Below are 22633 nucleotides of genomic sequence, written 5' to 3'. Positions count from 1 at the left end.
TTAATGGTGTCCTGCAATCTAAACAGAATGTCTATCCCACTTTCATATCCCCACACAGCAAGCATGGTAGAAACAATCTCAAAGCTCAATGGAAACAACAAAGATGTAGGAGACAAAGTGGTGGAAGAATGGAGGAAGATGGATGAAGAACCTGAAAAAGGCTGCACACTTGGGTTACTATGAAAGGCGAAATTAGGGTGGTCACAGGATGAGATTATTGTAACCAAGGGAAAAGATGAAAAAGGAATTATCAAAAGGTTTCTTTAGCAATCAAGGTAGCTGTTTTCACCTTCTTAAAGACTTCGTGCCAATTCCACACATTTTCTCTACGTGCAACATCTGAGTGCCTCCAGTTTGGCTCTTTGCTGTGGTCAGTTCTTTGTTTCTCTGTGGTTATCAGGGTAGTCACAAATATATTTTAAAGTTAGAAAAACCTCAAACCCTGTGTCTGTGCAGTTAAAGTAGTGCAGGAAGCCTGCACTATATTATTCTTCTGGTGACAGAGAAACCGTGACAACAGTGTTATAGTAACATTTCCGCTGAAGCCTCTCTAAAAGGACATTGAGAAACTTGAGTGGTATAATGGAAGAACTTTGTAACATCAGCCGTAATACTTAATCATAATACAACACTTGAAGTGATTTGATTCCCCCACCCAAAGTTTTAATTCTTGTTTTGTTGGACATTTCAGTGATTTCCTACAAAGTTGCGCTATTCTTAGTCTTATCATGTAAACAGGTCACAGACACTCTCCTGTCATTCAGCTACCAAACCCCATCACTTCTCAGTGTTCCCAGCTAAAGCTAACTGCTACGTATAACTGAGGGCTAATACTGATTATTATTCTTTGCATGGGCTGTGTTCATTAAAATGTCAATCTGTGAATGACCTGCAATTATAAGGTACAAAAAGCTGGTGCATTCATTGTTACCAGTGCATACATACAGGCAAGTGTTCCCTCCTGTGTGTGCAGGCACACACTGGTTTATCAATAGCTTTGACAGGAGTCAGTACCCCTTGTACAGGGGTAGAAGAGACAGGGTGCTGCAGGAGAAGTTGACAAGGATCCTGGGTATGGAGAATGTGCAGAAAAACACTAAGAGGGTGAGTTCACATGAGGGAGAGTAAAAAGCGTGGTTCAAGAAGAAAGGATGATAAATCTGAGGGAAGGAGACAATAGACAAGAGGGCAGTTGAGTACAGGGAAAAGTTGGAGGGAGTGAGACAAAACTCCCTTGTTTTGGGGAAATAACCTATAGAATCACATTCTTGAGAAACCAAAATGGAACAGAATGAGGGGTGACTGCCTCACCCCTCTGTTGTTAGCAAATATTGAGGTCCCACTGACAACAGCAGGTACCATGTGTCTGTGTCACAGGATATGCCTTCAAGAACTGTGTGTAGAGGGTAATAATGCATGAAGTTGTGGTTTATCATGCATATATGTGTGTGTGTGCATATATATATATATATACGCACACACACACACAAATATATATGGCTTTGTTTTCCACTGCATAAATACCTTACTGACAGGGGTTTTTAGTGGTCCCATCCCTTGTGAATGACAAAACCACCTGACTTCATGGAAAATGGAAAGTAATGGCCCTGTAACATGATTCTGTAAGATGAAACCTAGATTCGCCCTTGTCCATCTCTGGTTTGGCTGGCAACAATGGGTCAACCTGACTGAGGGTAGTATTAAAACTCCCAACATAGAGGCAGAGTGTTAGATAGTCAGAAGAGTCAGTCCTTCCTAGACATGACTAATAAGGTGTGACCATGCAAAATAGAATGGTTCCATCTCTCCTGCATCTTCTATGCCAAGCCCTAAACGTCTACCTCTCTTCCACATCCCCACATTACTGATGAAATGAGGAAGCACATGTTGTGTCTCTTCTCAGTCCTGATACATGCCATCTGTCTGGCCAGTACGTCTGTACAGATCGTCCACCTGAAACCCAAAGCAGAAGAGAAAGCTGTTTAGCTCACTACAGCAACATTTTGATCTTTCTTCTCTGCCCAGCAGCTGCTTTTCATGAAATGCATGAGATATTTGTGCTTTGAGTTGTCAGTAAATTTTAGTTGCAATTGGACAATGGATTCAAAAATTACTGAGCATGTGGGGGAAGAGAGGATACTGGCAGACAGATGGACAGGGTGGCAGACAGATGGACATACGGACATTGTGATCTTCCTCAGAAATCAGGCTAAAGATAGCAGCAGCAGTGTCGCTTGCCTCTCTTCAGCACATTGTAACTTCTTCTGGAGCCTTCTTAAGTGCTACTAGAATCGCTGTCAACACTTTCAAGCAGATCATTGCGAGGTGCCAGTGGAGCCAAGCCCTCGGTGAGATTAAAACCAGCAGAATTTGGCGCCTGCTACTCCTGAGCTGCAACTCCCTCCAGCTCCTGAAACTGATCGCCTGCCTTGGTGCAAAAGGGAGGTGTGAATCAAGTGCTACCTTGCCCTACGCCTGGCCGTGGAGAGGAGAGCAGGAGGTGCCCTGGTGTAGCTGTCTGTGGCGTTATTCCTTGCCAGTCAGCCAGCTGTGTGAGGTCTGGGAGGGCAGCACGGGGTGCAGAGAGAAACTGCAGCTCTGCTTGCTACAGAGCAGTACCTTGCAGTGACTTTCCTGTCTGACCCTGGGGGGGCAGAAGGTGCTCTCCTGCATATATTCGTGTCCTGCTGTTGAAGATATTTTGGTGTTTCTTCGATGGTGGTCCTGAAGGTGAAACATGTTGTCCAGATGTTTTGCACTGGCGCTCCTTGCCAACATGTGAGACACATAGTTCACATGTCTTTGGCACAAACAGACCAATCCAACAGTGCACTACCAATATTTAGATATGGGTCTTCCTAAATAATATTCCTTTAGCCAAAGATAAATCCAAGGGCTTGAAGAGAGCATATTTTCATTTATTTTCTTATTTTTTAAAACAAATACATGTTCTTAAAAGCATAAATAGCAGGGAATCAGAAATAATTTACACACTTGCACTAACCTGCTCTATGCTGAAAGGGCAGTATTTTGTTTTTAAAATATATGGACTGTTTCAGGAAGTCGGGACAGCAATCTCTGAGCAGAGCATGTTTATGCCAGTGTCTGCAGAGGCCTTCTAGGAGTCACACAAGAGTCATATTGCCAACCATTTTCTGAAAACTCCTCTCACTTCACTGCCAACAGCTAAAGCAGTGCTAATCCTATATCTCAGCTACTCCGAAAAAAGAAAAATTGAAGCAGACCATCCAAAGGAAAGACCAGCCCAACCTGGCTCCAACACAGTGATCATGCCAGTTGCTTTGCACTGTCTTTGTCCCTCAGTCTTTGCCTCATGAGTTTCCATGTGAAACAAATCTGTAAATTCCTCTTTCATTTCTTAGGTTTTCTGCTTTATGCTCTTCTATTTGCCAGCTAAAGCTGCAATAATATGGGATTTACTTCCCTAGCCCACACCTTTCAGATGAACCTGTAGCATAGTGCTTCAGCTGATATGGTGGGAGTAGAAAGAAGGAATAAAGGACCAAAACCTGAGTGGTAAATGAGGGTTGCGAACAGATAATACTCAAGATACTGAGCACGCCAGGAGGAATTTGCCTGTTCTGGCAAACTAGATTCAGTCTTTCTGTATATAATGTGGTTGCAAATCTAGGATCTGAAACTCCCTGTTGCGAAGCCAGATGATACAAAGTTGCGAGAACTTTTTCATCTTTTGCTGCAATAGCTATACAGCGAAACCATGCTGCACAAGCTGATCTCAAACAGTCATGGTTGCTCAATAAACAGCAACATGCCAGGCTCCTCTGGTGGGTTTTAGCTGGCATCTTCAATGCAAAACACAGACTGCACCACTGGAGGGCTCACAAACTATTTAGAGAGATGTTATCTTATCCTTAAGACTAATTTATAAGCTAAAAGGTTTATGTCGAGATGTGTTGTCCCTAAAACATTCTACTCTGTTGCAAAGTCAGTCTTGCTTTTTCCTAGACACCATGGCTTTCCCTGCTTAGTCAAGTAAACATATCAATGACTGCTCTCTGGCACTAAGGCCTCCTGTGTTCATAATATATATTTCCCTTACCTTCCAAAAAGACGTCACTTGCATGGAAGTTGCCTGTTGGAAGTGATCCTTGGCCCATGCTAGAAAAGTATTTGGGACAGTGCAAGTTGGTCAAAACCAAAACAGTGCTGGGGGAGAAGCTAACAGTTTAAAGAACAGAATTTTAGTGCTGATGAATGTTCTCTCAGGCAATTTAATACACAAGAAGCATGTTGTGTATGTAAGTAACTGCAGTCCTGATGCTTTAGCGTAACTGTATGCACCATCCTCAGTGTAACAAAACTAATAATCACATAGCATTCAGCTGCAGCAGTAAATCTCAAGATTGGATGCACAATTTTTCATTAAAAATGAATACCTTGTGATATAAGGGCAAAATACAGTCTGATACTACCAAAAATTTTTCAAACCATTGGAGTAATTGTGGGAGGAATAGTTGGCATATATTTTTCGGGCTCAAAAATGTTTTGCCTCTGTGTATAGTAGGATAAAGACAGGTGTCCTGGAGTCAGAGAGCAAGAGCTTCATTCTCCTTCACTGTGTATTTTAGGTCACAGTTGCTACCTGGGCAAAGTTGCTATGAGTTAATACCAACTAGCAGAAAAAGTCTGGGATGGCAGAAATAGTTTTTAACCACCCACATCAGCCTTCTGTGGTAGTCATTATGGGACTTCCTTCTGTTCTGAGTTAGTGTTGATAAAATAGCTGCAGGAATCCTGGTGCTGGGCCCTGTGTCCACACTTTGCAAAATTATGTTCAAAAAACTGAAGAAATTCAAAGAGAATGACAAAATATAGACAGAGCTGGACCCATCCTTTATAATTAGAAATTTGTAGAGGTCAGCCTCTTGAATTTAGCAAAACAGGATGATTTTTTTCTAAGATGTGTAATTAAGTATCTAGTATTATTGATCCTCTTTCATCTCAGAGAACATCCAAAAAGGTAGTTTAGAAAAATTCTACCTAGAAATGTTATGTAGTTTGTTAGCAGACCACTGAGACAGCTTTACAGGGTAATGGTGCTGTTAGCATCATTTGCAGTGAATTTATCATAGTGCAGTCTTCTAAAACAAATAAGCCAAAATCAAATGACTTGACTCCACTGTGTTTGCTTGAGTAGTAGGAAAAGTAATAGACTCTTTCTACTAAAGAATAAATTTGGGAAGCCAGAAGATTTGTACTAATCAAGGGTTCACCAGGAGTTTGGAGATAGCTATGAAGTCTCCAAGTAGAGAGAGAAGCAGTGCAAACAATCAACCAGTGTTTATGTAGAAATGTAGATAACTGGTCCTTATTTATCACTGACTCACCCTCTTGGGCTTGTCTCTGAACTCCAGCAATCAGGTAGACTTAAAAGAATGTATTAATTGCACAAAACTGATTTTAAGGTTTTTGGAAAAGCCAAATAATTCCAAACAGGATTCTGTGGCCATACAGTTTCCTTTTGTCACCATCCCAGCTCTGCCTGTAACTCCAGCCAAAATGTGCTTTACAGAAGAAGTAAAATGGAGACAGAACGACAGAAGATTAAGCTACCACGTTGTAACTGGGAACATGTTACACTGATGAGCTTCATGTTCATGCCCCATGTCTCAATTCCATAATAGAATGACACCTCAGTTTTTTCTGTATAACTTTCCTCTTTTGCTTAGTACCTAAGCCATTAGATTGTGTCTTTCCATCACCCTGAAGGTAAAGCTCTTATTATTACGGTGGTTTTTATTTTTATAAAGGCACATTAGACATTGCTGGTCCCTGGCTTTTGAAGGTCTTATCTTGCAAGTCATATAACTCTGAGAAAATATTTAGTGTGATGGACCTCTTACGATGGTGATAGAATACAATGTAAATAAAACTGACGTATTATTATTTAATAATAGAATTATTAAGTCCAAGACGAGAAAATAGTACAAAAAAGCACATCTGTTTTGCCCCTGTCCTTCCTCACCTAACACATATGTGGGAAAATGAAAGAGAAATCAAAAGAGTTTAGTGCCAAATGGAGCTATGTTGTGGGTTTTTTCCCAGCATTATCCAAGTGCCTGAGGCATGCCTCACCTATTCCCTTTGCAGTTTGGCTCTTCTATTGCAGGCTGCTCAGGTGAAACACACTGTATCATGCTTCATGTTTTATAGCTTACCGTTACATCACCATCGAGAGATAAATCGATCTGAAAGACACATTCAAAGATTTTTGGTTGTGATGGTTCTGATAATGTAAAGGAACTTGTTTCCTGTTATTCTTTTATACTTTCCAAAACTGTATATGGTGACATCTCCTTTAAATAGCCCCCGAGGTGCCCATCACTGAACAAATGGAAAGAGTGGATCATGGGACTGCCAATGGTGACTTAAAAAAAACCAGAAGGGAACAGAGTTGCTGAGCCAATGAGAACTAAACCTCTTCTTTCTTTTGCAGACTGCTAGCACTCTTGTTGTAGCTGAGGCCAAATCTTCTGGAATCTACAGCTGTATGGCATCCAATAAAGTGGGAAAATCCGAAAGAAATGTCAGCTTTATTGTAACAGGTAAGATTTAGTCCCCCTTACAGTCAAAGATGTTTCCTGGTCTGAGGATTATAACTGCTAGGACGTTGTGGCTTTTTAATATACCACAGTTTGAGAATTGTTGTAATGTATACACTTGTAAACTCATACCATACTTTAGGTAGCTTGCACAGCAGCTGGTCTGGATTTCTAAGAAGGACGCCAAATTGGAGAATGACTCATTCCTCCATCAAATATCCAGGAAGATATTTTGCTTTGACAAATTGCTTACAAATGCAGCAAGCTGTAATTCCCTGTTTGGTTCATCTAGTCTCTGCAGTCATTCCTGCAGAGTCATTCATACATTTCATACATTTCTTACATTCCTGCAGAGTCATTCATACATTTCATACATTCCTGCAGAGTCATTTCATACATTTTACTGTATTTTTATACACCAGTTAGCCAGTTTCATGTGTGACACTGATGGTTTCTACAGCCTCATCCTGTTGCCCACCAGGTTGTCTCACAATATGGTGTCTAGAACAGTTCCAGGGTCTGCAGGCAGTGTGCTAGACAAGGGGGGTCTGGGGTACCCCTCACAGATCTCAGGGACTATGGCAACTAGTAGGCAGAATATCTCAGAGTACAAACTATAGAGTTTTGTTTCCTCTTCTGAGACTGGCAACCTTGGATGTCATTTGGGCCATGGCACTGAAAATTCTCATAATGTTAACTGCACGTATGAGTATGCTTTTAGTTGTTTTTTCATTATGAGATATGTTTAGATGTTTTCAAGTTCACAAACAAATTATTAAATGTTTTACTTCAGGAATTATTGAAAAAAAACCCCACAATGAGTTTTGGGAATAATTACTGCGTGATTTAGCAATGTAAAGTCTGCGCATGCCATTACAAAGGATTTGTTTTCTGTTGAAAGATTTTATTTTTGTTTTGTTTATTAAGGGGTAGTTCATAGAGTACTTGGGCTGTTAGCAATTTTCGGGGTAGATCACAAAGAAAGATAATTAATTTGAAAATATGAGAAAAGGCAAAAAGGTTAAAATATTTAGATACTTTAATCTCAAAATCATAATCTTAAAGCCCAAAGGGGAAAATAATTTTAATGCATCCCTTTTAATTTTTGCTTTCTTTTATCTGATTTTTTTATGTTGTCGTTCTCTTGCTTATCATTCTGATGAGTGATTTCAGTGAAACTCATTCTGTTTCTATTCTGAGAGATATCAAAAGAGAGTAGACACACACTCACTAGATTTGGTTAAAAAAAAAGCTACTTCAAAAAATGTCCTCCCTCCCAATTTCACGGACCAAAATTTATATTTTTTAAATATTCTGACTGACATAATAGAATCATAGAATACCAGGTTGGAAGAGAACTCAAGGATCATCTGGTGCAACCTTTCTTGGTAAAATCACAGCATCCTGTCCAGACATATTTTAGAAGTGCCCAACATTGGGAAATCCACCACTTCCCTGGGGAGATTATTCCAATGACTGATTGTCCTTACTGTGAAAAATTTCTTCTCGTGTCCAAACAGAATCTCCCTAAGAGTAACTCATAGCCATTAAGCCTCCCTAAGAGTAACTCATAGCCATTAAGCCTCACCTTTTCAATGTGTCTCCTTGTAAAAAGGGAGTCTCCATCTTCTTTGTAGTCACTCTTTAAATACTGGAACATGGTGATAAGGTCTCCACTAAGCTTTCTTTTCTCAAGGCTGAACAAACTCTGTTCTCTCAACCTCTCCTCATAAGGCAGGCTTCCCAGTCCTTTGATCATCATCTTTGTGGCACCTCTCTGGACCCTCTCCAGACTGTCCGCATCCTTTTTTATATAGAGGGGACCAAAACCGAACACAGTATTCTGGGTATGGCCTTACAAGTGCTGGGGAGAGTATAATGACTTCTTTATCTCTGCTGGTGATGCCCTTGTTGATGCAACCCAGCAGCCTGTTGACTTTTTTTGACACAGCAACACCCTCTTCACTCATGTTGAGCTTATTGTCCACTCCAGGTCCCTTTCCACAGAGCTGCTCCCAGCCGTGTGGATCTGTTGACTTAGATAAAGTGGTTTTGAACTTCCAGGAGAGCACCCTTTCTTCTAATTGGTAATGTGAAATAAAAGATAGCTTGGGCATCAATACTTTTCACTGGCACCTCCAGGACTTCATAGTTTTCCTTGAGTCTGCCCAGATTCTAGCTTGCAGTATCACTCATGAGCACATGAAAGAGTAGAATTAATAGTAGTCTGCTCTTGACAAGCTGTGGCACCCTCTCAGCAACATCTCAGACCTTACCTCCCAGAAGGCAGCATAATTCCCTGTCAGGCCAGCAGATGGGCGCCTTAGTGTCCTTAAACAGTCACCTGCTATGAGCACTTGTCACTTCTTTTTAGAGTATCCACTGTTGTGCTGCTGGGACAGTTTCACCTGACAGACTTTGTTTGTGGGTGTCTACAGCTGTTAAAGCTCCATATCGTAATACACTTTTGCATTTAGAAAGTACCAGTTATCTATAAATATAGAAATTTTGTAAGAAACATGACAAGTATAAACAGATAAGTGACATATAGGTAGGTTGTTTGGTAAAGGACAGAAACAAGAAAAATGTCTCCATGTTCTACTAATGAGTGTGACAATACCATTTGCCACCTTGACTGTTGTCCCCACTCTCAAATCACAGTTTTGCTTTTGCCCCTATCCTCTCATTTTGTCTGTTCAGACAGAAAGCTAAACAATACATGTCTCCACAAATTATTGTGCCAGCTGTGCTGTATTCTCCTCTTTGTGTGGGTACTTCGCATGTAACATGGAGCAGTCATTGAGAGTCATTCGCTGAGACTGTTTCTCTTTTAATGTGCAAAGATGCTGAATTTGGCCTTCTCTAACTCTTACTCTTCAGTTTTCAAGAGGTCATATGGGACATCCTGAAACCAAATGAATTGGGCCACATTCGCTGTATCCAAATCTCCCTTTCAAAGTTTTGATGGTGGTTTCAGGTATGTTAGTGAATTGACATGAAGGAGTTAATTTCCCTACTTAGATCTCACATTCTTAGATCTTAACCAAGGAGAGAAGGAAATCCTTCTCCTTGATACCAAAACTTGCACGAGAAAATGCAGAAAATTGTGACTTCCTTTGAAGATCTTATATTGGCTAGTGTCCAGAAAGAGGAGTGGCAGCTTTATTGGCAGCTTTATTATGGTTTGGAAATTCTTAGTATCTTGACTGGAGGCAAACATTCTTTATATGGTGGTGAAGTTGAAATGAATTTGTCCTTTATGTTCCTGGAGCTGAGCACTTCAGTTGTGTGTCATGGAAAGTCCTGATCATCTACTGACACTCACTTCCATTGATTGAAAGCAGTATAAACAGTACTGCTGTGTTGTCCTTACAAAAATCCAGTTAGGCTCATCATGATATCCTCCATCAGGCTGAGACCAAACTGCCATGGCTGGGTAGAGCCTGTGTTTCACATGAAGAAACAAACATGCCCAGAATTTGCTCAAAAACACACTGAGGGAGTAAAAACCCAAGAGCCTTAAATGCTGTTGGATGTGAACAGGACACTGCAAAGTATTTCCTTCTGATGAGTCCAAAACCAATACTTCAGGGCTTGTGTGACAGTTTAGAGCTAATTTGTCTTATGCTGTTGAGTCTGCTGGTGCCGTATGAAGTCAGCCTGAACCACACAAAAGTGTCTAAAAGTAAGAGACGTGTCTAAGCAGGAGAGGATGAACCCTTGTAGGAAAAGATGCTGCTGTCCTCTCTAAAAGTGACAAGCCAGAAATTACTCCAAAAAGCAGATGGAAGCAAAACCTGTTCTTAACAGGAAGAATCCCTTTCCTTGGAGGCAGTCTCCTTCAGGCCTTCTCCTGGGGATGAGAAAATGCATGCACTCCAGTGGCTATAATGGTGTGAGGAGTCTCTTTACTGTAGATGGAAAACACTAGGAAGGTGGTGGGAAGGCCAAACCTGTCCCAGCAGCCCTAGTTTGGAGTTGACATGTTCCACTCCTTCATGGAACAGTGAACATGAGGAAATAAGTGCTAGCAGAGAGAACTTGGGAAGAACAAGTCCTTTCTTAAGTTACTGTAAATCTCATTATTTCTGGGCTTCAAGTGCAACTTGCGTGTCTTTCTCTGTGGGGTTTGAAAGTGATATAATTTTATATACTGTGCCTGAGAGTGTGTGACATCAATGCCATGGGCTTTTGAGTAGCTTTCCTATGGCTTCTATTAATCAGAGGGTATTTCTGGGGTGTGATCACTGACTTACTTCTAAAGGCAAATCCTTTTTCAAAATTCAAAAGTAGATGTGAACCTTATATAAAAGCAATGTAGAAAGGTGTTTTCTGAAAGTTCTCCTGCTTGCTGATATGGAAACAGTCTCTGTAACAACAGAGACTCTACCCCACCAAATTTATTTGTGGTAGCCCCCTTTCCTCCAGCCTGCCCCTTTCCCTACATTTTGGGCTGTTTTGCTGGCACACAGCAGGCCCATGGGTGTGTTTGCAATTACAGAGGGTGAAACAGGAACAGCCCTGCCTTATCTTCCTGGTTTCCCGATGACACTAAGCGCATTTTATTTTGAGATTCCTGATGGTGCTTGGCAAAGATAAACAAAATCTTCCATCAGGAAACCTGGGAGCTATTTCCACAGGAAGCTTCAAATCACTAAAGTAAATAAAACCCTTTTACATTATTCCCAGCCACGTTATTTAGCAAGCCTGAGCCTGTGACAATTAGTGAGAGGTGTCATATATTAGGGGGCTCCTGGCCTTTAAACAAATGATTCTCTTGGAATCCTGTGCATTTTGCTTTTGTCCCTGGATTTGTTCAGAAAATAGACTTTCTTCACAGAAGACACATTGAGGAAGAGCTCCAGACCTGACAACGTGAAAGTAGTTGTAACTATATTATTCTGTTGGCACGCTATCCTTTTAGGTTAAAAATAGTCCATTTCCCTCAGTCCCCAGGGATCTTTAGTTTCATCTTAAGAGTTTTGCTTGGCTCTTCTTAACTTTTACTGAGTACTGGCATCTTCAAAAGCAAAAATCACTAGTATTTCTAACCAATACTCTGGCTTTCCCAATGCACATCAGAACAATTTGAGATGTACTGTGAGTAAGACACAGTAATTTCTTTCTTCCAAATGCTTACCTATATTCAAAATGTTGGCCCCTTGATTGGTTTTAAGTGTATCTGAATTGAATGCTTTTTAACAAAATTAAGTATAGGATTCACTTCATCTAATTTAAGTCTCAAAGTTAGATATCTAAGCCTAAGCTGGTCATGTAGGGTCTCTTCATAATTAACTGTGAGGGGCCAGGATCTCTGGAATTTGACTCATCCTAGAGTGGTGGTTTGCATTGCCCTCTGGAGGAACTTGTGTCACTCCATGGGCCGTAAACTTCTGCCCATATACAAAACAACTATATTCAAGTAGCTAAGGCTAAATATGATGTACTCCATGTATGGAAATGCTTCATCTTAGCAGCACTTCCAGTCAACATATTCTTGAGATTAGAATGTGCTCTAACATATCAGAAAGGATCCTGATGATAGTCAGTCATAGATGAGTTCACAAAATTTGAAGTTTTTCTTAAAGCTTTGTTTGCTGGAGAGAGAAAAAAGGGAATCCCAATGAAATGTGAGTGGAGCAAGTCAAACAACAGGCTTTAATACCCAATCCAATATTTTAGTTCCAGTGCCTCCATTTGATTGATCTTCAGACTACACACCCGAACTACAGCTGATGACAGGCACACACTTTACTCCCACTGCAAGAGCATGATGAGTTCAACCATCAGAAATCAGGTCTCTCCCTGGAAGGCATCTACAGTCAGAAGAAATTTCAATCCAGGACTATCAGGAGCTCACTTACCCTGTGTAAACTCAGGGCTAAGTGTGGAAAAGAGGACATTATGGGGAGCAACTGATGCTTTCAATAGGCAGAACTTTAAACGGCAGCAGTGAGCAGGTCATGTTCGTGGTCCCCCTGGGAGGCAAGGCAGCTCAGTTTGTGATGTGGGGATTTAGGGACAAGCTTTCTGATGGATTGGTGAATCAATGAAAGAGGTTAGTGAAAGAATGCGTGGGATATTATTCACTTGAGATCTACATTTTACTGAAGTGACATTAAACCCAAAGCGACATCGGTAAGAATGGAGTTGATTGAAAGTCAGCATTGAGCTGTTCACACTCTAAGAAACAATAAAAGAAGGTATAATTCTCCCTTATGAAAGAATAAGCCATTCTTAGGATTTCAAGTCAAGTTTACAGCCAAGTGCCGTAGCAATTAGTAGTGAAAGAACAATTGAAAATGGCCAAAGTCGATGTCACTTGACCGAGAAGAAGGAAATTACTTTATCAGAATATTGGCTACAAATAAGCCAAGAAAGTTTGCATTCTAGGAGTAAAACTTGGAAGTGCTTTCTCTCAGGAACTTGCTTTACTTTCCCTGAGGTCAGTGATATAACTGCCTTGCTGGAGGGATGAGCCCCAGGTGGAGGCAGCTGGGAGGCAGCTTACCCAGCCACTGCTCTGTGACACTCACCAGGTGAAGGAAGCTGCAAGTAGCACTACAATAAACCACATACTTTTTCCAGTATGACTTTTTACACTTGTTGGCTAAATTATTCCTGCCTGAACTATCTGCTGTGAGGCGAAAACTTAAACCATATTTACACTGAGTAAATGGATCCTTGATTTCTCTCAGGTGAAAATATTTTTCACCTATGTTTAATGCCAAGCCACCTAAACAAAGTAATCTTCATCCTAGTGCTGCCCACATGCAGCTGGCCACTCAGGCCAGAGGGTACTTTCTGCTTTCCCCTTGTGTGTCTGGCACACTTTAAGTGCGGGGAAGGTAAATACCTCATTTCCGAGGGAAATCTCAGGTATGTGATCACAGGTTCAGTAATTTCTCAGAACTTGAAGCATTTTTAAGAAATAGACACACTTTATCTGAATAGTTATGAATAATATGAAAACAATATAACCAAGCATGATGAAATGCAATACTTTCATACTGCCCTCTTAAGATTCATTTTCTCTTATGCAGTTCATAAACTGGAACTGTGATCAGAATTTCCCTCCTTTTTCAGAGTCCCACTGTGCTGTCTTTAAACAATTCTGCTTTTGGTACCTTGCTCCAGTCTGTCTTAACTTGGCATAACATTTATACAAACTCATTACTTCCAAGAGCAACTTCAGTTTACACGAACTGATGTCTGTGCCCAAGTGTCTCATAGCTCCAAGACAAATTATAAGAATAGCTGGAGCCTAGCATATGAAAGATTACAGACTTGAGTAGGAAGAAAATGACATTGATTATTTCAAAGACTTCCCGAAAAGGGGGAAAATATATGCAGTGTTAATTTTGTCTCATTCTCTTCATATAAACTGAAAAGTGTTCTTGATTTTTGACAGATGTACCAAGCGGATTCCATATTAGTTTGGAAAAAATGCCCATTGAAGGAGAGAATTTGGTATTGTCCTGTTCGGCCAACAAATTCCTGTACAAAGACATTGCTTGGATTTTACCGAGGACAGTCAACAATCAAACAAAAGCAAAAAGGTCTCACAACAAGGAGTATTCCACCACCCTCACTCTGACCATCAAAAACGTTTCCCTGGCACACTCAGGCACCTATGCCTGCAGAGCAAGGAACATATACACGGGGAAAGAAGTGCTTCAAAAGAAAGACGTTACAATCAGAGGTGAGCACTGCAACAAAAAGGCTGTTTACTCTCGGATCCTCAAATATAAAAGCACAAGGAATGATTGTACAACACAAAGCGATGTAAAACATTAAAGGACTCATTAAACAGTAAGAGGTGTCTCATATCATCTTGATTTCTTATTACTGTTGCTACCTTTCAAGCCCTGAGGTGGTGCTCATTCCCCCAAGGTTTGGATATAGGAGGAATAGCAAACAAAAACCTAATGCGTGAGCTTCCAGTTGAGTTCAGACGGGTGTTTTCTGCTTTGACAAGGCACGTGGAAGCTGGGGTTTGGAAGATGCCCCGTGCTACATTTTACATGTTGTTATTTTTATTCTTGCTGTCTCCTACTGAGCAATAAGGAAAACTTTGGATCACTCTTTTCTTCTGCTTTGATATCGGCCTCATCAAAAGTGTCAAAGCTGAATAAACTGATTAACTTTAAAAACTGCTGTTTTCAGTCAACAACGGACATTTAATAAGCTAACTTAAATGTGCAGAAGGAGCACAATTCAGTTTGAGATTGACTGGACTATATATTTTTTATTTTAATCTGATCTTGATGGACTTATAAATATTACCTGCTGAGCAAGTTCTAATGCTTATTTATTTGAAATTATTTTCTACACTAAAGTACATTAATCTTAAAAGTATCTTCTAAAAGAAGTATGCAGGGAAGAAATAAAAATGTTGATATAATGCACAGACCTATCATATCATTTATAATAATGATGATTTTAAAACTGACAGACATGAACCATGTTTCTCCAAATAAATCCAGGTAGACTTCCAGTTGCTGTGTTGGTCAATTTTTAAAGTCAGTTCTGCACTAATGTAAAAAACTACTGATAAAATTTTGAGTGTTGCTCCTGGCCTGAAGATTCAGGAATTTGTAATGTTGTAATGATTTAATTAAATGAGGAATGTTACAGTAACAAGACTGTCAAGGTTTCAACTGGCACAGTGAGTTAATACATTTCTTAAAATACAAGTTCAAAATTGAAGCCATTAAAAGTACTCTTTTGGTATGCAAATGACAATTGGATTTATTATGGGGATTAAGAACCAGCCAAACTTCTGAAGGAGAATTAAGGGCAACTTAAGAATTCCTTGTGAGTGTTTCCCCTTTTTTTCCCCATTGTCATGATTTTACTATGGGATGTTTCTGTGTATTATAAATTCTGTAAAAGGAAGAAGTTGCTATTTTTAATAGATCTGATAACTTTATTTTTTTACAATACATAGCTTTTTATTTTTGGTTACATTTATGATCGATCATTTATATAGCATTTACATAAGCCATAACAAAACAGACCGTAGTGACCAAAATAGAAAAGGAACAAAGTGGCTGTGCTTTTAAAATAGAGGGTGACAACATGACAGTTTGTTGCGCTTGGGAACTCACCCAACTATTTCCTCCTTTAGGTATCGAGACTGTGTCCCACGGCTAAACTTGCCTTTCACGTGGGAATTGCTTTTGTCAAGTGTGAAAGGGTAAACAATAGCATTTCCCCATAATGCCAGTTTCATGGAGCCTAAAATGCTTAGAAAACAATTGATAACCTGGAAGTTGTCAGAGTAAAGAAAAGAATAATCATTTATATCTTGAAATGGCACCTATAGCCTGCTTCTATACAGTAACTCTTTTGTTCATTATTAGTGTGATGGCTTCCAGAAACAATGTGCTCTTGCAAAGGGATCAGGCTCTCTTTTTTCCTAGAACATGACTAAAAAGCAAGTGAAGTCATTGGTGACTGCTTAAATATGGAGCAAGTGCACTCTTTAGCATTTGCAAGTCTTCAGAAGAATTACAATACAGAATCCCCCTTTTTCCTGGGGTATTTTGTGGGAAGATGTTTGATGGCAAGGTGGGTGGTGATGACAGGACATTATGAATTTTCCATGGCCTTGGGAGCCAGAGCATGATGACTTGTAGCAATCAGTTGCCAGGCAATATAAATTTGGGTCAAAAAAAAAAAAGAGATATGTTGATTAGACTGTTCTTCTGTGAAATTGTTGTGAATTGCAATGATGTATATCACTGCTGAGTGGATATCCCACTAGCCTAGTCTCAACCAGCACTTAGAGGGCCACACTGTGTAAGGATGTCATAACATCCCAATGTGGCTGTCCGTGTTGGGAGGCTCAGAGAATGCTCACAGGAAACATTTGAGACAAGCAGTTCTTGGTGGTCAGATAAAAACTACTGATGTCACTTTTGATGTCCTCAGGTGACTGGAGAATCTCGTGGGTCTGGGGACTTTCTCTGCCTTTTGTTGTGTAATATATTATTTAGGGAGAAAGGTGTGAATTATATTTCTTCTTTTTAAGTGTCAAAAATAAAGCTTGTATTTATATTTTTGTACTGATTAATAAAAATAAGTGAACAGACAACATAATCATAACAAAGGGCAAAAATTGATGGCATACAAATGTAAACCCCAAAATTAACAAATTGTGATTTTTTTCCCCTTTGTTTGCTTTTGGAAATGCAAATTTGCCCACTCTACCACTCCAGGTCAGATGAGTACTTTGACGCCAGTGTCCCCTTCTCCCCTCTGTAACCCCTCTGCCACTCCCCTGGGCCAAATTCTGCCTACAATGAAGTTCCTTGGAGTAACTGAGAGCAGAGCTTGGCCCAACAAGGCAGCATTTGTGGGCAAGCATGAAGACTGGAGTCAAGTCTGGGGGGCTGCCCTGGGTGCTGAGCCCTGCACTGTGCATGCTGGTGGCCAGGGTAGCCCCTCGGCTTTGGAGTGAGCAGAGTAGGACATTGAAAACTGCTCCCCTTGGCTTCAAGGCAAAAATGAACGGGAGAAAACAGGTGGTTTACAGAAGAGAATAATCCTCATGTTGACCAAGTCCTTGAAAAGTCAGCTGATTGCAGCAGAGAAATTACCGAAAGTGTGTGAATGATGACTTAAGTTTTAAGCAAAAAACTTTTCTTAATATGAAAACCCATCTTTAGTGTATGGCTATAAACAAATTAAAATTAATCACAACTCACAGAACGTGTGATTTGCCTTTGTTGTGTCATCTTGTCTGCTTTCATTTTGGATGTCTGGGATGGGGTGTCTATCAGGGACTGCTGATAAATGTGAACTGTTGAGTTCTTCTCAGCATGTGTACGTGGACATGCATCAGACTGTACCTGTTCATAGTGTGAAAAATGAGAACAGAGCAAAAATCGAGGCGAGGTATCAATGAGAAGAGGGCAGTCTTCTTGGCTGCAAGTCAAATATAGTTGACTGTGTCTTTGTGTAGGTATGCGATGAAGAATTTACTTTACAGCATCTCTCATAAACAATACTTTTTGGGAAGAGAGAACAGATTGTCTACTATGCTGTAAACAATAAACAGCTATGTCTATGGAAATAACTGGCTTGCAGCTCAGAAAAGCACAAACTGGTCATTTTATGGTCATGACTATGCTGGAGTTAGTTTCAAGGAGCAAAGATAGCCTACTTTAAAAGTGTTTTTAGTGCTGTGGGGCTCATGCACACTGCATAAGCTGGTGGTACACAGGTGCTTAAGGTTTCTAGAGAGTTTTTATTCACAACTGGTAACAGAATCATTATGAAGATGGAAATGTCTGATGCGTAGTTTTTCTGTAAGGATAGAGAATAATCTTCCAAACACAGAATATCAGATATTCATCTGATATTGAACTTGGTGTATTGGTATCTGTTGCAGTTTAAAAGAAAATATTTGTGGAGTTGGTTTCTGCTTTGTTTTGTTTCATATTTGGAATGTGTGTCTTACTATGTTAGAAACTGTTGATCCTGTCAGTGTCTTTGAAGGGAAAGGTTGCAAACAATCATGGAATTTGAGGGAATCTGCAGAGCATCTGCATCTGCGACACTGCTCAGGAGCTCCTTGAATTCTCTGTCACTGCTTTCAATGGACCAAAATACCAAAAAGAATTTAATGAGAGTTGCAAATGTGAATGAAAAATGTTGCCATATAATGTGCACAAAAGTCACAAATATCTTGACCTTTGTCAGAACTGCCTCCATCTCTGTATGAGATGAGGGAAGGAGTGGCAAAGTGTTGAAATTATGATGAGATTACTTTGCTTCTTTCAGGGACACTTTAACATGAAGTTTATAGTGTGTTTCTCAAATGCTGTGGTGTGGTTTGGCCAGGCCTTGTTACATTCAGCCAAATATGTGAAACACAAAAGTGGAAGAATTTATGAAGACTTTGGGACAATGCTTTTGTGCTTACAGTTTCTGGGTTTTGACTGAATTTAACAAATATGATTTGTAACTCTACTCTTTAAGTAAATTATAAAAGTCACATTCATGGATATTATGGTGTACAGATCTGTATGGTGCCATTAGCAACACTGAGATACTCTGCTACAAGGTTGTCCTGATAATTGTTAAAATCTTTGGTTCACAGTTTGTTTCTTTTGATGGTGAAAAACTGAGCTTTCATAGGAACTCATTACTTTTGATAAAAACAAACATGGTAGGTCATGGAACTGAGAAAATCTCTTGAACAATGTCATCCTTGGGTCTCCACTGGTCATCATAAGCTGCTACTGTTGAGTAATGGGAGTTCTCTGTACACACCCAACACTCTTGAGCAAAGTGAAAGAGTAAATAAAACCAGTGAACAATGACCTTGGTAGAACAGCCATAGCAGTCTCTAACATCAGTAAAATGAGTGTAGGGAAGATAATTAAAACCCCCTAGTTACAAGAATGTAAAACAGAGGTGTTGTTTTGTCTTGTAGCTCAAGAGGCACCAGCCCTGCTGCAGCATCTTACGGATCAGACAGTGAACGCCAGTAAATCTGCCATGTTGGAGTGCCAGGTTCGTGGTATCCCTGAGCCCCAGATATCCTGGTTTAAAAACCATGAGGAAATACAGCAAGAACCAGGTGAGAGCTCTGTGTACTCACCTACCACTGACAGGCTGTTTATTAACCCATCTGCCATAGGTAGTCATTTGTAGTGTCATTGGTATCAGCAGCCAGACACAAGGAAGAAGTATTGCCAAGGTATTCCAGGCAGGGAGGCAGCAACACAGGTGCTCCAGATTGTTCTGTCTCAATCCAAAACCTGAGCCAGGTTGGAGGTCTAGACACAACAAGTCTCTATGGAGTCAGTGGAAAAAAATTTTCATCTTATAAGAGTCATCTCCAGAGAAAGATACTTCCCTCCATTTACTATAGAGGGAGCCTAAGGATAGGGTGTTTTGGCCAGAAGATAGCTAAGCAAGAGAAAACCGATCTGTTTGTATTGCGTTGTGTATGGGAGTACCAGCGGGAGTCTGTGGTAAGGCATTCAAAGTCTATTCTTGAGTCACAAGCTACAACACTAAATCCATATCTGGGATGTCCAAAACTGAAACGTGTCTACTGGCAGCAGAGGAATCCAGGTCTCGTGCAACAGAAAGGAACAGTTTCCCAGGTGACATATTCTAGTGACAGGAAAACTTTGGGAGATGTTTACTGCTGTGACTGGAATGTGGCTTCAAAGATCAGCTAAGACTAAATGTCCAGCTGCTGTCACCACAGCCATGGAAGCGTTCCTTGGAGATTTCAGATTGAGATGAATGACAGAGGAAAAGGCAAAACCTTTGTCACGGGAATTCATTCACTTTTGGATCAAAAGCACACATTGAGCTAGTCTTACAGGCTCAATAAAAATGTTCAAAGAGGTTTGGTCCATACGATCTTGAGTTATAAGTGTAGTCTTCTATAATAATGTTTTAGGAAGTTTGTGGTTATGGTTCTGTCCTGCATTATTGGAAATTACTATAGCATGAATAAAGACAATTGGAAAAAAGTCTGAGGATTTCTCCAAGTGAGTTATAAGCCTGTACAGACTTGCAGCCCAAGCACTAAACTTAATCTAGAGCCAGATTCCATGCAGCTTTATGGTGACCACATAGTTGTAATGTGCATTAATAACGCTGTCCTCTAAAATGAATGTTATCTGTCTAACTTGGGTATAATAGAACACATACAATTAGGAGCCACGAAGATGTTTCCAGAGGGTAAGTCAGAGTACTTTTCTTAGGTGCCTAAAATAGATGGTGGGAATACATTTTGATTGGACTGTAGTTATGATGGAGCCAAACACAAGTGTGTACTTGACTGCACATTTCCTGGCTATAGGGTGCCTCAGCAGCAGGCAGTCCTGAGGCCAAATCTGCTCCCTGCCTCTTCCTTGCTTCTTGGAGTATTGCGCAGGCTGGCTACTGGGTTGACCTAGCTGGAATAAACAAGATGTTGAAACTTCAGGTGACTCCTGTGTTTTAGGGTACACCTCATGGGACCTCTCCATGCACTATCTAGGGTCCTTTTGTGAAGGGGACCACCATTCCATGCCACATGGGCAAGTGAGATTTGAGACAAGTCTGCTGCCCATAGGGGCAGTCTAGGTATCTTTTGGAAGCGCTCTAAGCTTGAACTACTGGCGGAGCAAACCCATGCCTGTAAGTGCAGTAATCAGACTACCCATTTTCCAAAAGCTGGAGACACGCTGAAGGATTCACCTGGATGAAAGCCTAGGCACAGTGCTAATCAACACAGACAGTGTTTCCAAGTGCTTCCAAGATCATTTCCTTGGCCTGAGCTTTTTCACTCACCCAAGTGCTTTGCAAACAGTGATTTCCAAAACATTCACAGAGCGTCCAAGTATGTTTGGCTTTCCTGCAGATAACATTGTGCTGTGCAGTCTGTGGCTCATATTTCTTTTGAGAAGAACTTGAAGCAGATATTATTACACAAGGGCCAGTTTTTGTTTATATCCTGGCTCCCTCTCATTGCAAATATTTCATTCCACAGGAATAATTTTAGGGCCCGGAAGCCGAATGCTGTTTATTGAAAGAGTAAAAGAGGAGGATGAAGGACTTTACCAGTGTATAGCCACCAACTTAAAAGGCTCCGTGGAGAGTGCAGCATATGTCACGGTACAAGGTAAAGCATGACATAAAATGGGAAGTGCAAGCTTTCCAGAGTGATGTTCTTACTCAGGCTGGAAGGGCAGGGGTATGACCTGAGACTCATCTGGTGATCTCTGAAGGCAGCAATCTGAAGGAAGTCCTAGCAAGGGAAGCGTACCAGGTTGGAAAGGAAGCCTAGCAGGAAATGCTAACTCAGTGTGTGTTTACACTGACCTAAAAAGAATAATTGCTTCAACCCAACAAAGATCAGGTCAGGGTAGGTGATAAATGTAAATTTAGTATCAGCAAAACAAACAAAAAACAGTAAGAAATTCTCTCCTACCCACACATTTTCACATTTCAGGTTAATTCCATAGAAATCAGTGGCCTGGGATATTCTCATTTGTTTATTTTCAATGTAAAGTGAACCGCCAAATAAGACTAGAAGATTTTACCCTAGCGATAGCTACAAATGCGAAGGTGCTACTACAAAGAAGTAGGTATGACCTAGTTATTTCTGTAACCATTACTTGAGATAGTTTGCTATTCATTTAAAAGTCCAGCATTGTTCTGCCTTCTGACAATCTCAACCCATGCTGGTGGCAGTGACTTCTATCAATTAATTTTACACTGCATAAAAATAAATTCTATTCAGTGACCTTTTGATTTCATTAAATACCCTTTTGGCTCATAAATTATGAGATAAGAGAAGTAGATTGACATCCTCCATATAAGTCAGTGCCATGTATGAATTAAATTTGGCATAATCTATTCTACTGACCTCATGTGTTAAGTAAAGAGTCCTAAATGCATTTACTTTCTTGTTATAGAAGAAAATTTGAGTATCATCAGGTGTCTTGGGCAGGGATTATGTGTTTGTGGGTGTTCTCGTACAATGGCTTAATGTATCTGAATACTACTTAGTATTTGGATACTGCCCTACAGCTCAAGACAATTACAGCTACTAAATCAGTATTGATTTTCTACCATGAGTGTGTTATCAGTCTGAATTAATGGTGATGATACAATAATGTTTTTGCTTTAAAATGTCAGGGATAAGTATATTTACATGGGCTGGCCTAACTGGTGAAATAAAGGAGTTAAAAATGCCTATCTGCTTATGAATAATTATAGAATCATAGAATGGTTGAAGGAACCTTAAATAACCTCTAGTTCCAAGGCAGGGACACCTTCCACTAGACCAGATTGCTCAAAGACCCATCCAATCTGGCCTTGAACGCTGACAAGGATGGGGCAACTACAACTTCCCTGGACAATCTGTGCCAGTGCCTCACCACCCTCACCGTAAAGAACTTATTCCTGATACCTAATCTAAACCTGCCCTCTTTCAGTGTTAAATCATTCTTCCTTGTCCTATCACTCCATGCCCTGGGAAAAAGTTCCTCTCCAGGTCTCTTGTAGCCCCCTTTTAAGTACTGGAAGGT

The 22633-nt window shown here is 40.3% G+C and overlaps 1 protein-coding gene across 1 annotated transcript in view; it reads left to right on the top strand.

The window, feature by feature from the left end:
- FLT1 (fms related tyrosine kinase 1) overlaps positions 1–22633 on the top strand; it is a 111312-nt gene that overhangs the window by 55911 nt on the left and 32768 nt on the right. The window contains exons 12-15 of the mRNA XM_008924619.3: positions 6479–6587; positions 13996–14286; positions 19030–19176; positions 21091–21222. Coding sequence (XP_008922867.2) covers positions 6479–6587; positions 13996–14286; positions 19030–19176; positions 21091–21222 — 679 coding nt within the window. The remainder of the gene's footprint in view (positions 1–6478; positions 6588–13995; positions 14287–19029; positions 19177–21090; positions 21223–22633) is intronic.

Source organism: Manacus vitellinus, unplaced genomic scaffold, assembly GCF_001715985.3.
Source record: "Manacus vitellinus isolate BGI_N305 unplaced genomic scaffold, ASM171598v3 scaffold_2_pilon, whole genome shotgun sequence".
Lineage (NCBI taxonomy): Eukaryota > Metazoa > Chordata > Aves > Passeriformes > Pipridae > Manacus > Manacus vitellinus.
The sequence above is the reverse complement of the archived record's forward strand: the minus strand, read 5'-3'. Positions and strand labels throughout refer to the sequence as shown.